This window comes from Asterias rubens, chromosome 2 (genome assembly GCF_902459465.1).
Source record: "Asterias rubens chromosome 2, eAstRub1.3, whole genome shotgun sequence".
In the NCBI taxonomy this organism is placed as follows: Eukaryota; Metazoa; Echinodermata; class Asteroidea; order Forcipulatida; family Asteriidae; genus Asterias; species Asterias rubens.
Genome location: NC_047063.1, coordinates 25,389,620 through 25,404,639, shown reverse-complemented (window position 1 = coordinate 25,404,639; position 15,020 = coordinate 25,389,620). Strand labels below are relative to the sequence as shown.

The 15,020-nt window shown below is 38.6% G+C and overlaps 1 protein-coding gene across 1 annotated transcript; it reads right to left on the bottom strand.

Moving 5' to 3' along the window:
- Window positions 1-100: 100 nt before the first annotated feature.
- Window positions 101-13,437, bottom strand: LOC117306297 (paired box protein Pax-5-like). Its single transcript, XM_033790897.1, has 6 exons — window positions 13,099-13,437; window positions 10,484-10,571; window positions 8,184-8,404; window positions 5,715-5,894; window positions 2,700-2,919; window positions 101-646 (listed from the first exon to the last, which is right to left on the bottom strand). Exons 2-6 carry the CDS (start codon window positions 10,494-10,496, stop codon window positions 192-194), a joined length of 1,089 nt encoding a protein of 362 aa, XP_033646788.1. The 5' UTR covers window positions 10,497-10,571; window positions 13,099-13,437; the 3' UTR covers window positions 101-191.
- Between the last annotated feature and the right edge of the window lie 1,583 nt (window positions 13,438-15,020).

Here is a 15,020-nt window from a genome sequence, read left to right as displayed (position 1 = left end):
ACAGAAGCAACTTTATACATCAACATTAGTATTGTTGTTTGATATATATAAGCATTGAACCCCTCAATGTCGTTTCCAATTAACTCTGGAAGGTAGTCACACCGTTGCTTATGGGTGCTATGGTAGCCTACTAATTACATCTATCATTTAGTAAGTTCAAGCTATCTTACACAACATGAAAAACCCCCAATTTATTTTGAATGTGATTTCATCGCCCTATATGCCCATCCACTTTGTAATGCCATAGCGAATGCTGGATAGGCTACTGGTGTGTTACTGACTGGCCCAGATGTCCTTAATGGTAACATACCACCCGGTAACCCAGCAAATGAGAATCCCCCAATAGCAGCTAAAGCTTGGGCAACAGCTGCCCCTCTTGGGATCATGGGTGCTGTGGGGAGTGGGGAGGGGGTAACTGGTATACTAGGTAAACCTGTTAGACACATCTTAGTTGGGGATAATAATGTACTAGCAACCATAGCGGATGTTGTTTGTTGCAATGATGTATTGGGTAACAACACAATGTCTGCTGTTGTTTGGTGACTGTCTGATGATGTTAATTGCGTCTTGGGTGTTGAGGCGACTTTCACAAGTTTACTGATGGAGCAGGTGGAGGTTGGAGGTGTTGTATCTTCAGATTTACTCACTGTAAATTAATGAAAGGAATTAAAAATTAATTAGATTAGATTAGATTATAATTCTTTATTGTCCGCATAACATATACAGATAATTGTTTTCCATTGGCAATTGGGGACATTACAAAATTATTATTATTATTATTATTATAATAAACATGTTCATAAAACCGAACAATAAAATGTAAAGCACAATACAAACCCACGAAAAAATTGTATATTGCTAAAATTACAGCAAATGATTGGAATAGATTACTGACAATACTTACAAGTTACTTTAAAATTATACAAAACATTTGTGGTACAGTTAAAAAATAAGTAATTACCGTTTGACTAAAGAATTAAAAAGATGAATTGAATTGGGAACAAAGGATTGTCGAAAACGAAGTGATTTTGTTTGTGGTGGACGGAGTCTAATACCAGAGCGATTAAAAACAAAGCAATTAAAAAGTGGGTGGGTCGGGTCCTTCATTGCTGTACTTAACTTGGCAACCATTTTTGTTTCAAATTCTATATCCAAGGATGGCAAGATTAAACCTATGATCCGCTGAGCATTTTTCTTTACCCTGTCAAATTTCTTCTTACTCTGCTGTGAAAGTAAACCGTATGTACATATTAAGTTAAAAGTTAAAACACTCTGTATCAAGGACTGATAAAATAAACGCAAGATAGATCGGTCTACATGAAATTTCTTCAGTTTTCTCAAAAAGTACAAACGTTGGTTAGCTTTACTGTATATCGTTTCAGTATTCCTATTCCAGTTCAGTTGATCATCCACTACAGTTCCAAGATACTTATATTCATTGACTCTTTCTACAATGCAGTTATTGATAGTGAGAGGGTCATGTGTCTCAGCACCTCGTCGAAAATCAAAAATCATCTCCTTAGTTTTCTGTACATTTATCGAGAGATAGTGACGATTACACCAGTCAATAAAATTCATGACCTCTGTTACATACTCGGTAGAGTCATTTTTCAAGTACCCAGAAATTACCGTGTCATCTGCATATTTAATGATGCTGCAATTTGAGCCGGAACATAAACAGTCACTGGTATATAACGAAAATAACAAAGGAGAGATGACACATCCTTGAGGAACACCAGTATTGATATATTTTACATCAGAACAAACACCTCCTACTTTGACCCACTGTGGCCTATCTCTTAAAAATCCATGTATCCATCGCACAATTTGGGGTGAGATATTCATTTGTAATAATTTCTGCGCAAGGATATGAGGTTGTATTGTGTTAAAAGCACTGGATAAATCAATAAACAGAGACCTGACGTATGTTCGGGGTGAGTCCAGGTGATTGTAAAGTTTGTGAAGATAGACAAGCACTGCATCGTCAACTCCCCTACTTTGCCTGTATGCAAATTGAAGATTATCAAGAAATGAGCTAGCCTGGTTAGTGAGAAACCTTGTGATCAATCTTTCCAAGCATTTCATGATATTGGATGTTAATGCAATCGGACGATAATCATTTAACACAGTAGCCTTCTTTTGCTTTGGCACTGGGACTATCATTGACATTTTCCAATTTTTGGGGAAAGAACCTTCATCTAATGTCATTTGAAAAATTGATGTGAGTACATTGGTAAGTTGATGGCTACATGACTTTAAAATTCTGATTGATAATTTGATTGTTTTGTCACATATAGTTTCAATACTTGTTCAGGTAGACAAATCAGTCACACAAGAACAATAATAATACATGGCAACATCGGTTTAAAAAAATCCTCAATATCTTAGGATAATAAACTCAGAATTCGGGGGAAAAGTAAATGTTTTTCTTCTCGAATATCATTGCAAACACCCCATGAACGGTACCTGCTATATAGTACCAATGAATTAGGGTAAAACATTCATTCAAGTCGTTGTTCGATTATACAATCGATCTATTTGTTTAGATAAATCCTTGCAACCCGTGTTCTATTTCGATCAGGTTTGACTTAATGGGTTGATATTGTTGTTGGAACACTGATGAGCAATATCTGGCGTAAGTTAAAATGTAAACAACTGCAAATAAGTTACATTGCGCTTTTGTCTATTTCGTTCATTACTTTTTTCGTTTCTTTCTTCCTCATCCTCTTCTGAGTCACTGCTCATCATTTTCCGTTTTCTTCCCTCGCTTCCTTGCAGGATATGATCAATGGAATGGCTCTGTTTACTCGTTGAGGGCGATTTGTAGACTAGTTGGTTGGTACTCTGTACTGGCGACAACCTCTGTGGTACGAGAGTTGGTAACCTTGCAACTGGTGCAGGGAGATTCGTTGTCATTTCCTGTTACAAGAGAAGATATTAACTTTTTATCAAAATGTGTATCACTCATAATTCAATATTTTATTCAAATTCCTGCTGAACAGTAATTTGCATTGTCAGTAGTTCATGGAGACTTTGCAACAGCTTGTGTCCCAAAGTATTAACAAAATGGAGCTTGTCTATATGATGTTATTTTTTCCGGTGTCGCATGCAATTATGTCCTGTATGCAATTATTGCAGATGCAATAAATTCCGCCGGACGGTTTTGCATATGAAATCGTGTCCGCCCGGACGCTGCTGCATAGTGCAATTGTGTCCGCCCAGACACATTTGCATATGCAGTTGTGTCCACCCCGTGCAAAACCGTCCTTGCAGTGACGCCCTTGGTCGACGGAACACGTTCGCCATTGTACAAGCTAAGTGCATGTCATGAATGACATGGGAAATGTTCGGCCGTTGGGTATTCGCTGCAATCATAAAATACGTGAATATTCATGCTGCACAATGTATGTTCAGTGCAGTCACACTGCAGCGATAACGAGAACAACGATAACGACCACACCACGCAAAGAGAACGCATTGTATTGGTTGATTTGCTCCACGCAGAATGGAATGCGTTCTCTTTGCGTCGTGATCGTTCTCGTTATCGCTGAAGTGGGACCGGGCCTTTACGCGCGCACATACATGTACAGTCGAGTCATGTACATGTCCGCCGGACGGTTTTTGCATTAGCCCCCCCCCCCCGGACACGATTGCATATTATGCAAAAGTGTCCGGAGCGGATAGTATTGCATGGCGGACACAATTGCATCTGACACCGGCGTTTCTTGGCCAGAAACTGGGTGCCTGTGCTGCATACTCATAAGGAGTTGATTTAAAAAAGTCAGATGAACAGGGAAATAATGCAATGCAATATGGGGGACTTGTGTGCTTTTAAAAAGCACAATAAAAACACATTGGAACGCATTATTTGCAAAATGTTTGAAGCTGTTCGACGTTTGTGGGCACTTTCTTCAAAGACTTGTGTGCTTTTAAAAAGCGCAATAAAAACACATTAGAACGCATTATTTGCAAAATGTTTGAAGCTGTTCGCCGTTTGTGGGCACTTTCTTCGGGTAAGGGTCCTCAAAGTAAGAGGTTCAATAATTGGTTTTCCTATTCAAATTGTCTAACGAGTATAGCTTCGTAATTCGAAAGTTAGGATTAATTATGTTGGCAGTTTGAACAGCAGCTTGAAATGGTTTTACATCTTAGATTGAATACAGCCTGTAGACATCGACAATAAACACAATCGACCATAAACCCAACATTATTATTGAAAATTATTGGGTTGTAAGGCCCTTGTTTTTGTGATTTTTTTTTATCAAATTGTCATGGTCCAGAGTAAATGGTCCAGAGTAAATATCCGGTTTTTTTTAAATAAGCGTTGGGATTAAAGTAACAATGGAGTAATGTTTCTTTATTTAAGTATTTAATACTATACGTGTAGAATGTTATAGATTTCCTTAGTGAGGCGAGCACACATACTTTAAGTTTGGGGTGAGCAGTCACGCGTGTGTTAAACTTGTTAATCGGTTGGAACTTTTCTTCGTATGCCACACAAACACCTGTTTTGCAGACATGAACAGAATATTGGAATTCGCAGAGTTTGGAGAATGCTGAGAATTCAGGATTCGCTACTTAAGGAAGGATTGCGGCCATCCTCGGCCCTCACATTTTAATTCTTCAGTTTCGGGGCGGAGGTCTGCAGAGTAGCAGAGTTGAGTGGGCGGAGAATTCCCTCTGAGTATGCCCACGTTGGAGCGGCATTTTTAATTGCCGAACTGTGATGTTCGACATGTGTTAGTTTCGCCGTTCCTGCACGGATCAATCCGTGAAGCCTCCAGTAAAGTTCGTCGCTGCCGAAACCATGCAGTAGGCTGCGGTGGTTCTTCAATGACGGGGAGTTTGCACGTCGACGAGGCGGAGCTGTGACTTCCCGAGAGCGTCGAACTTTACGACACACAGACTCATGACTTGGGTACTGTGAGGCCGTGTCCGAAACGACGACTTCGGCTACAGCTACGTCGAGATCAGCGCGTCTACCAGTGTTGAAGAATAGGCAGACGCGCGCGATCTAGCCGTAGCTCTAGCCAAAGTCGCCGTTTCGGACACGGCCTGAGTTTTCTTTTCCTCCGAGCTGCGGTCGTCGGACTTTGTTGTACCGGTTGCGTGAAGCAACGACGGTACGAAAGCAGAGAGCACCGAGGGGGCCGACCATTTTTCCACACCGGGTTTCATCACATCGCGTACCTTGGAAGGACGACAATCTACGGGGACATTTTCATTAGAATAGGCGAACACTGGTCTTCAGCTCTCTCCGAGAGAGTCGAGGTATATCAGAGGCTGTTGGATCTTCAACCCTATTTTGCCTAGGCTGCTCGCCCCCCGTTTATATTCAATTCATGTCACAACTGGTTAACTGCCTTTTTGTATTGCCTTATTTTTGTTTACGTAATGGTTTATATTAAATTTAATTGAACATACTTGCTGTTTCATATTGTGCTGGTCTGTTTGACTACTTCTGTTACCCTTATTTCTTTGGGGCGTGGGTATTTTTCGAAGTCTTTGGCCTTTAGGAATTTGGATCGTAACAAAATGTTCACTTTGTATTTTCTATTGTAAAGCTGTTTAATAATTGTTGTAATATTTTTAATGATTGTAAATTATGTCGCAATTCAGCGGTATGCCGCGATGGCATTTTTAATGAATAAACCATAAACCATAAACCAACCAACAGGACAGAAGTAGTTCAAAGGAATGAAAGACTGACTTACCCCTACTGAACCATTAGGAGTACTGTTTCGTAGAATACGATTGATGGAACTAACACTTGGTATGGTACTCTCATCACAAACTCGCTCTTGTAGAAGTCTATCTCGAATCTCCCACGCAAAGATTGATGGGTTGTCATGTTTATAACCCATTATCTTCTTGACTACTAATGGTGTTGCTACCTGTTATAAGAACATGTTTTTAAATAGTTTAAGTTTTGATTTTGTGATCGTTCAACGGATAGATTAAAAGGCGCTTTCAGATTGAAACTGGTCGATACCACCTGATAATGACGCATCAATGTTTTTATTTATGTCGCATCAAAACATTAGGTCTGTTGATTAAGTCCAGTGTGTGGGTTCAAACATAGAGCTCTATGGTTCGAGTCATGACACTCGTGTGAATTGGACAAAATAATGAACGGTAATTGCTTCAAAAATCACCAATAAGTAAAAAGAAAGAGATTGTTATTTATGGCAATAAATCAATAGTTGTACGCCAATTTGGTGCAGAAGGCCCGAAGGGCCCGATGGATCGTGGGTCTAGCAAGAGCACTTTAAAGGCAGTGGAAACTATTAGTAATTACTCAAAATAATTATTATCATTCATTACGAGTAATGGGGAAAGGTTGAGAGTATAAAACATTGTGAGAAACAGCTCACTCTGAAGTGACATAGTTTTCGAGAAAGAAGTAATAATTTCCACGAATTTGATTTCGAGACCTCAGATTTAGAATTTGAGGTCTCGAAATCAAGCATCTGAAAGCACACAACTTCGTGTGACCATGGTGCGCAAGGGTGTTTTTTGCTTTCATTAATATCTCGAAACTTCGACGACCGATTGAGCTCAAATTTTCAAAGGGTTTGTTATTTGATGCATACGTTGAGATACACCAAGTAAGAAGACTAGTATTTGACAGTTACCAAAAGTGTCACGTGTCTTTAAAGAACCACAACTAGTAAAGATCAATTGCAATTACTTAAAACAAAACTTCATGGAAGGCTGGTTCAGTTAAATGTTGTGAAGATTGCGTAAGGTCCACCAACGTGACCAGTAGCACCTTAAAACAACGGATCTCCTCTTTCCAATGATAAGCTATTTATTCACATTCCGTCAGGGTTGGCTAAAATAAAATGTTTGCGCAATGGGAACAGCTATTGGGGACCAATTTGACACGGTTCAACTCAGTGCGAATTTCGTTGCGAATTTGTGACGTCAACATTCGTATCGCATTCGCACTCATATGAACCGGGGTTCAATCGTTGGGTCAGAGCATGGAGGATGGAAGCAACATCTGTAATGCCTACTGTATAGCCCTATAAATTATGAAACGTTTGAAACAGACAGAATAGACATTCCGATTGAAGGACAGATTGGCAGAAATACTTGGATATCGAATGATAGAAATAAATGAGGACTTCCCAAAACTACTTCCTCCTTGGACTATTACCAAAATGAAATAGCTTTATTTAGCGACAGATCATAGGACACGTTAAGTGCGAAGGCTCTGCATGAAATAGCATTATTTAGCGACAGATCATAGGACACGTTAAGTGCGAAGGCTCTGCATGAAATAGCATTATTTAGCGACAGATCATAGGACACGTTAAGTGCGAAGGCTCTGCTGACCCCCCCCCCCCTCCCCTCCAGAAAAAAGGTCATATAACCGCGCCCTGCGCGATGAGCAAGGTCGGTCCACCAATCAGAATAAATCCCATTTGATAACTAAAGTAATTTTATGAACACGACACCATAAATCTTCATTTCTTAAACTTTTCATTACTCAAACATGTACGCCTTCTTATTATTCGTTCGCTTAAAGCCATTATACACTTTCGGTACAGAAAAAAAAGTTCATAGATTTACAAATTACTTCTGGGTTAACAGAAGGTAATGGTGAAAGACTTCTCTTGAAATATTATTCCATGAAATGCTTTACTTTTTGAGAAAACATTAAAACAATATCAGTTCTCGATAGCGAGAATTACGATTTTTTTTTTAAATACTTGTCATGACACGAGGAAACGTGCGGAAGCAAGGGTGGGTTTTCCCATTATTTTCTCCCGACTCCGATGACCGATTGAGCCTAAATTTTCACAGGTTTGTTATTTTATATAGAAGTTGTGATACACGAAGTGTGGGCCTTGGACAATACTGTTTACTGAAAGTGTCCAATGGCTTTAAGAAAGTTGATTGTTTTATTTAGGCTTTCATCCAAACACAAACAATGCATCTTTAGCCGAACATGATTCAAAACCTTCTTCGTTTGGTATTCATCCATGTGGAATTCCTCAGAGTAAGCTATACTCTTTCAAATATTCAAATGGAACTTTCATTTTTCAAGAGACACTTTTAGTATGTCCAATTTGTCACACATGTAAGTTTTACACATCAAATTGATAGTAAATAAATGTTGAATATTTTATATGGAAAGTACGTTACTTCCTTCCATTCCAAAAGCTAAAGCTCACCTTAGGTTTACTGCCCCCAATGTTGCCTGGTCGAATAGACCCTGTCTCGAAGAATCTTGTCAAGATCTTAGAGACGCAACCATGAGACACAAGAAGCTGTCTTGATATATCACATGGCCTGACACCTAGCTGAGCCAGCTGGATAATTCGAGCTCGGACACAGTCAGGTAACGGGCGACCATTCACGAAAACACCCCCTAGTTGATTCACACCGGCTTGCCCTGTTTGGGTGAACGAAAAGAAACGTTTACTTCGTTAAGAACAGCCTGAAAATTACACCTTTGGGACTCTATTAAAGAACTCCTCCATTACATTTCCAAATCAAAACCATAACTGTCAGATATTACGAAATTATGAGATAGTGATGGCCTTTGTCTGCCTCCCGCATATAATAGGTTCCATCTTCAAATTAATAAGACATAGTCATGTATTATCCAACTTGTTTCAATCTCGCAGAATCTCGTTTGAAATCGAGATTCTTACTGAATGCAACCATTCAAGCTCTACCAGCTTCAAGAAATGCAGAAACGGATAAAACTAGGTCCACTATCAAAAGTAAATTAAAAATGTTATAACACAATTCAATTTGATTCACTTTATTATCCACGATAGGAAACTCATTTCGCCCTTATGATATCAAATTAAAAAAAAAAAAATGCATAAAGTTGTTTTACCATAAAACAGTACAAAAAAACACTACAAGCCGCAAAAGTCTATAAAAATGTACAACATACGGGCAAGATGCACGGGCAATATGGGCAAGATAAACACGGGCAAGGTATGCTACAGGGCGGATCCTGTTTTTTTTTATATTATTATTATTGTTATTTATTCGGCCAAGATTTCAGCAAACAGTACAAGATACAATATTAACGAAAACAATATAACAGTATAAGAAACAATGAATGTAAACTTAAAAAAACATGTGACACCTAGAACAATTAATTGTAAACCAATGATGGAATTGAAACATAACACTGACAAACCAAAGCAAGACAACTATACAAACAGACAAGACAAGCCCATTCTAAGATGGCCAGGTGTAATAAAAGTGAACCTAACCACTGTGACTTGAAAGCCTATCAATTGAGAAATTCAGTTAAACGTTTTTTGAAAACAGTGATCTTGGATTTTCTTCTTGTTTTTTTCTTGTGACCCGTATGACCGATTGAGCTTCAACTTTCCCAGGTTCGTGATTGATGTGGGATAATCGATAATGTTGGTATTGCCGGGTTGGTGCCTACGACGCGCCGTTTATTTCTGATTTATTTAATGTAAGTAATCTGGAGAACAGTCGATGATTCTTTATGACGTGGTTGTCATGGATGTAACTGGCCTCTCATGCCAACTATAAATATCCTGAATATTATAATAAATTATTTCATTGGATGGAGTAAATCATATTATTACGTTTTGTTGTAGTAACGCCTTCAATCTACGCTTGGTGTAAATAACTAACACCTGAAGGGAAACAAGACATGACTCTACACGAATGCAGCTGTCGTGTATTTGTACAAGAAATATGCATTTGTCGAGTAAGAGTAGTGGTCCCTCGTAAATGTAAACCGTATATGGAGCTTTCGTAAAGCTACAGTCAAAACAGGAACATACAATGTTTGCCCAAACACTATAGATAGGGGTATGTAAACCGTATTGGCAATTAAGACAGTGGACACTATTGGTAATTGTCAAAGACCAGTCTTCTCACTTGGTGTATATCAGCATATGCATAAAATAACAAACCTGTAAAAATTTGGATTCGATTGGTCGTCGGAGTTGCGAGATAACTATGAAGAAAAAAACACCCTTGTCACACGAAGTTGTGTGCTTTTAGATGCTTGATTTCGAGACCTCAAGTTCTAAACTTGAGATCTCGAAATCAAATTCATGGAAAATTACTTCTTTCTCGAAAACTACGTTAGTTCGAAGGGAGCCGTTTCTCACAATGTTTTATACTATCAACCTCTCCCCATTACTCGTTACCAAGTGAGGTTTTATGCTGATAATTACCAATAGTGTCCACTAAACTAACAGTGTTCGTAAAGCTATAGTCAAGATTCAGAGCAACATTTAGAAACTGCATGGACATTATGTAATGTATAAAATATAAGTTTGATTTGAGGTGGGGAACAATATTGTTGTAAAAAAACAATATTGTTGTTAAGCAGAAATGCGAAAGAAATGCAAACTTGTGCGACTCAAAAGCGAATTTTTGTTGTTGTTGTCGTTGTTGCTGTTCTTGTTGTTTTTAAAATAAATGACTTGATTTGGGTGAAATAAATGCAAAAAGTTCCCCTCACCTGTGTGTGGCATGGTGACTGCAATATATGACGACGCGTCTGAATCGTTGAGGCTTAGAGACGATGTACTACTTTAATAATTGTATGCCTGCAATCAAGAAAAACACTAGATTAAAGAGGAGCATATTTCAATTTTATGCCAAACTAAATTTGTACCAAGTTCAATTTGGCAATAAAGAAAGACCGTTTGTAAAACAAAGCTAAAGGTGACAGAAAGACTGGGCCTTAAAGTGAAGGTACACGTTTGTTAATTACTCAAACGAAATATTAACTTAAAAACTTACTTGGTAACGAGCATTGGGGAGCTGTTGGTAGTATAAAACATTGTGGGAAACGACTCCCCATAAAGTAACGTAGTTTTTGTATAAAAGACTGCTAGCTAGAAGTCTTTTATTCCTATCTGAAAGCACACAAATCCGTCCAACAAGGGTGTTTTTTCTTTCATCATTTCTCGCAACTCCGATGACCAATTGAGCTCAAATTTTCACAGGCTTGTTATTTTATGCTTATGATGGGATAGATCAAGTGAGGACACTGGTCTTTGACAGTAAATTACCAAACGTGTACCTTCCCTTTAAGCATTTTTATTAAAATAAATTGTGAGATAACTTAACAAACCGAAGCTCTTAAGTTCCCATGTTTTTCATAAAAAGGTATGAAAGTGGTGAAACGGAGTCACTTGATTATGTCTTCGTTTGTTTGAGTTATCGACATACAATTATTGCTAAATTTACAGACAAGATGCTCCAGAATATTGACTTTCTAATAGGTATTAGCAGTATTTTACAGTTATTGAAAAGAAGAAAAATGAAAAAAATTAATACAACAAGCTCTTCTAAAACGATTGACGAAAAAGATCAGAAAAAAGGAACGAAATTCATATAATCAGTTTTATTTGTCATTAGCAGTTATATCTTCTTTTTTATGTTGTTATAAAAACGAGCAATCCAAATGGTTTCAATGGGCCGAATAAAAAAAACCTAGCAATTACTTATCAAGTTAAAGGTCCAGCATTAGCAAGAAGACTAAAAAGTCAAAGATCAGGCATGAACATTTTGCTCGCGGGATTACCTTTCACTTATAGACATATAAATAAAAACGACATTGTACTAACATACTGTAGCAATTACTTGTATTTTTACAAGCTACTGTTCGAGGAGCTTGAGATTTTACTTACACAACAGTGTTGCATATATGGCTCGGTATCGGGTCAGTATTAAAGAGTTATTTTTCCCTTGGCATAATGACCCAACTATAAATGTTACTTATAAATTTGTTGTGTACTTTAATTGCTCTAAAAGTACCAATCTCTGGAGCTCTGGTGTGGAGAGGCTGGCTGTTTCCTCATCATAGCCACTGCCGCCATCAAAAAGTGGAAACTGCCCCGCCTACATTTCAGTTAATCGCTATTGATCTGCGAGTCCATGCCTCTATTGTTATACTCTTGAATACCCCGCTATTGTGCTTTTCTCTGACCATTTACTAATCCGTTCAAGTAAATGGTGTTTTTCCAGTAAAAGGTTATTTATAGAGATTTGGACAAATTCTTATGCCTGATCTTAAACTTATCGAAATTTGTTAATGCTGGCCTTTTTACGGCCCAGTATCTTGTGAAACCACACAGGTAATAGTAAAATGTCGGTTTTATTTACATCTCAATAAGAAGAGTCCCTCAAGCATTGCTTTTACCCGATAGTTCGACCAATTACTAGCAATATTAAGGCTTACTTTTATTTATAAGGATTTAAGTAAAAGGCTAAAAAGCAAATGCTTATAGTTTTTATTTATTCGGCCCAATGTCTATGCCCGTTTATTTTGTATAAATAAAAAGTACAAAATTCGTTGTTATAAAAACAAAATTTACACATTTTGTTTTAATTTCAGCTTACTCATTATCAATATTAATCCTCAAAAGAACTATAACTTCCGTCTAAAATAATTTAAAGGCAGTGGACACTATTGGCAATCACTCAAGATAATTTTTATCATAAAACCGTTCTTGATTACGAGTAATGGGGAGAGGTTGATAGTATAAAACATTGTGAGAAACGGCTCCCTCTGAAGTGACGTAGTTTTCGAGAAAGATGTATTTCCCACGAATTTGATTTCGAGACCTCAGATTTAGAATTTGAGGTCTCGGAATTAAGCATCCTGAAAGCACACAACTTCGTTAAATTTATTGAAAATTAGAGGAAGGAACTTATTAACTCTTCAAAACCCAAGAGTGTACTTTCCCGTGAAGAAGTGGTAAAAGAGGTCTCTACGTTGAAATAGGCCCTATAAGTTCAGGAATATACATGTAGATGAATTGCTCATGTTTATATCGGTTGTTGTTTGGGTAATGCCGAATGTTTCACCCAAGTAGTTTCAATTGAAATGAAATAAAATCGCGAAAGATTTGTGAGAAAGAATCTTTAAAGTCTAGCTTATTTGAAAGTAATCTGATAACGAAATTTACAAATTGAGAATAAAAAAGATGTCTTTGGATATTAACGTTTGATTATTACCCGGGTGTTTCACATCCCGTTAGAGAAAGCTTTTTTGGTTATTTCCAAATATTGTATATTTTTCTGTAAACTTTCCATTCCCAAAATCTCCTGAAAAATCGTGCTTACCGCGTTAGATCTGCAACCGTTCGATGGACGAATCTCTCCCGTAGAATCACCGTATCGATCAGCAAGTAAGGGGAAGCGGTGGCTGTTTATACGCCGTCTCCACGCTCCTTGGGCCCGGCCAATACAGACGAAGGTGCGAGAGCGGCAAGCGAGAAAGTGGCGTATCGAGTCGGACGCGGGCCGGTTTTACTCGGCTTATCCAACCCTGCGGTTACACACTGGAAAACACCTGCCCTTTCTCGCAGTTTCTCTCCATATTATCATTGCAGGACTATAGACAGGAAGGCAGATGAGATGGACAAAATGAACGGGCTTATTTGACGCAGGCCTCGCTCAGGAAGCCAGGTTCCTCAGCCCCCCTGTATGAAAAGTGATTTGTAGAAATCGATTCGGCGGAAGTCGTTGGGGTTTGCCCGGGCCATTGGCTGGCTATGCATGGCTAGTGTGTGTGAGGGGGGATTTTATGGGCTTTGATGAGGGTAGTAACTGATGATTGCCCGCGCTAGGGCAGGTGGTTTTGACGCGGACTGAGCTGGGTCTCCATTGTCTCATTGATTGCATAGCCGGTGCAGCGGAAAGTTTCCACCGGCGCTCAACAAGAGCAAGAAAAACAAGGTATAAATTGATAGCTTCTTCGCTTCACTTGCCCTGTGACAAGGCGATATCACCTGCTTTGCAAAATGTCAATGGACTCAATGTGTGATTACTGCAACTCGATAGCATCTTTTGGCAAATCAACGGAAATCAAGCTATAACATTGTTGATATATTAATTACATATTCGCCCGCCATGACATTTTACTGGGCAGAGAAAGTACACTGTGTACAGCAGAGTGCAGTTATTATTATTAATCAGAAAACTCAATATCTGAATAATATATGGTATGTGGACTGCTCATACGTTTCAAGTCGAGAATTGCCTTCAAATATTTATGACAAACGTTTAGAAAGAATGTCAATATTGCCTCAAATCATTGGATTGAGAGAGACAGAACAAAAGTCAACTTTTAAAATGCGTTAAAAAGAGCCGTTGTGGTTTGCCAGTTTTTTGTGATGTCAAACAAAAACTTTCTTGTCAAAGATAAATGAATTTTATTGCAAGTGGGTCTATGGGTGACAATGTATTAAATGATGTCCTTTTAGAGACAAATCACAGTCTGCACAACATTGCCGTTCAAAGTTTATATTCACACATTAACTTGTAATGAGGTCCAATTAACTTAATCCAACTTGAAACGGGCGTGGCTTATCGCTATACTCTTACCTTTCCCCATAACTACCGGCATTGGAAAAAATTGGTAAGCACAACTCCTGAAACGAAAGCCAAAATGCCGCTAAGCGAAACGTTTGCGCGAGCATGCACTACTCCTGTTTGAGGCAAAATGCCGGTAAGCGAATGAGTTTGTGCACATCTCTGGTTTGTATGCAGGCAAAACAACTAACTGTCTGTTAAGCACTATACTCCTCTTTGTACTTTGTAAAAGGCGGAAATAGCGAATTCTGAACGCACAGTTTCTGTTTGCAAGCATGCGTAACACCGTAAGAGAAATTGTTATCATTTAGCACAGCTCCTGTTTGCTGGCGAATACCGGTAACCGAAATGTTGGGGGGGGGGGAGGGGTATCCAGGCGCGTATATATTCAGCTTTCTTGTGACACTGATGTGAGCTAATTTGCATGAAGCCTAACTGTTAAAACATAAACACGTGTCCTCACCCATTTAATAACCAATATGGAGCGAAGTTTCATCGGCACCCGTGGGATTCTAAACATTTTGTGACTACGAATGCCCAATTCAAGCCATTTTTGCCCGTTTTTGCGATGCGTGCGCACCATTTAAATTTTGGGTGGACCATATAAATACTTCTTATATGGCAAAACTTTAACACCTAAACATTTTTCTGGGGCGGAGGGGGGGGGGCGC

Bases quoted from the DNA above. Each gene is read 5' to 3' on its own strand.
- LOC117306297 (XM_033790897.1), bottom strand. The intron at 5,895-8,183 runs GTGAGCTTTAGC...TTCTTATAACAG, and splicing joins TTGGGGGCAGTAAACCTAAG to GTAGCAACACCATTAGTAGT. The intron at 647-2,699 runs GTAATGAACGAA...ATTAATTTACAG, and splicing joins GGAAGAAAGAAACGAAAAAA to TGAGTAAATCTGAAGATACA.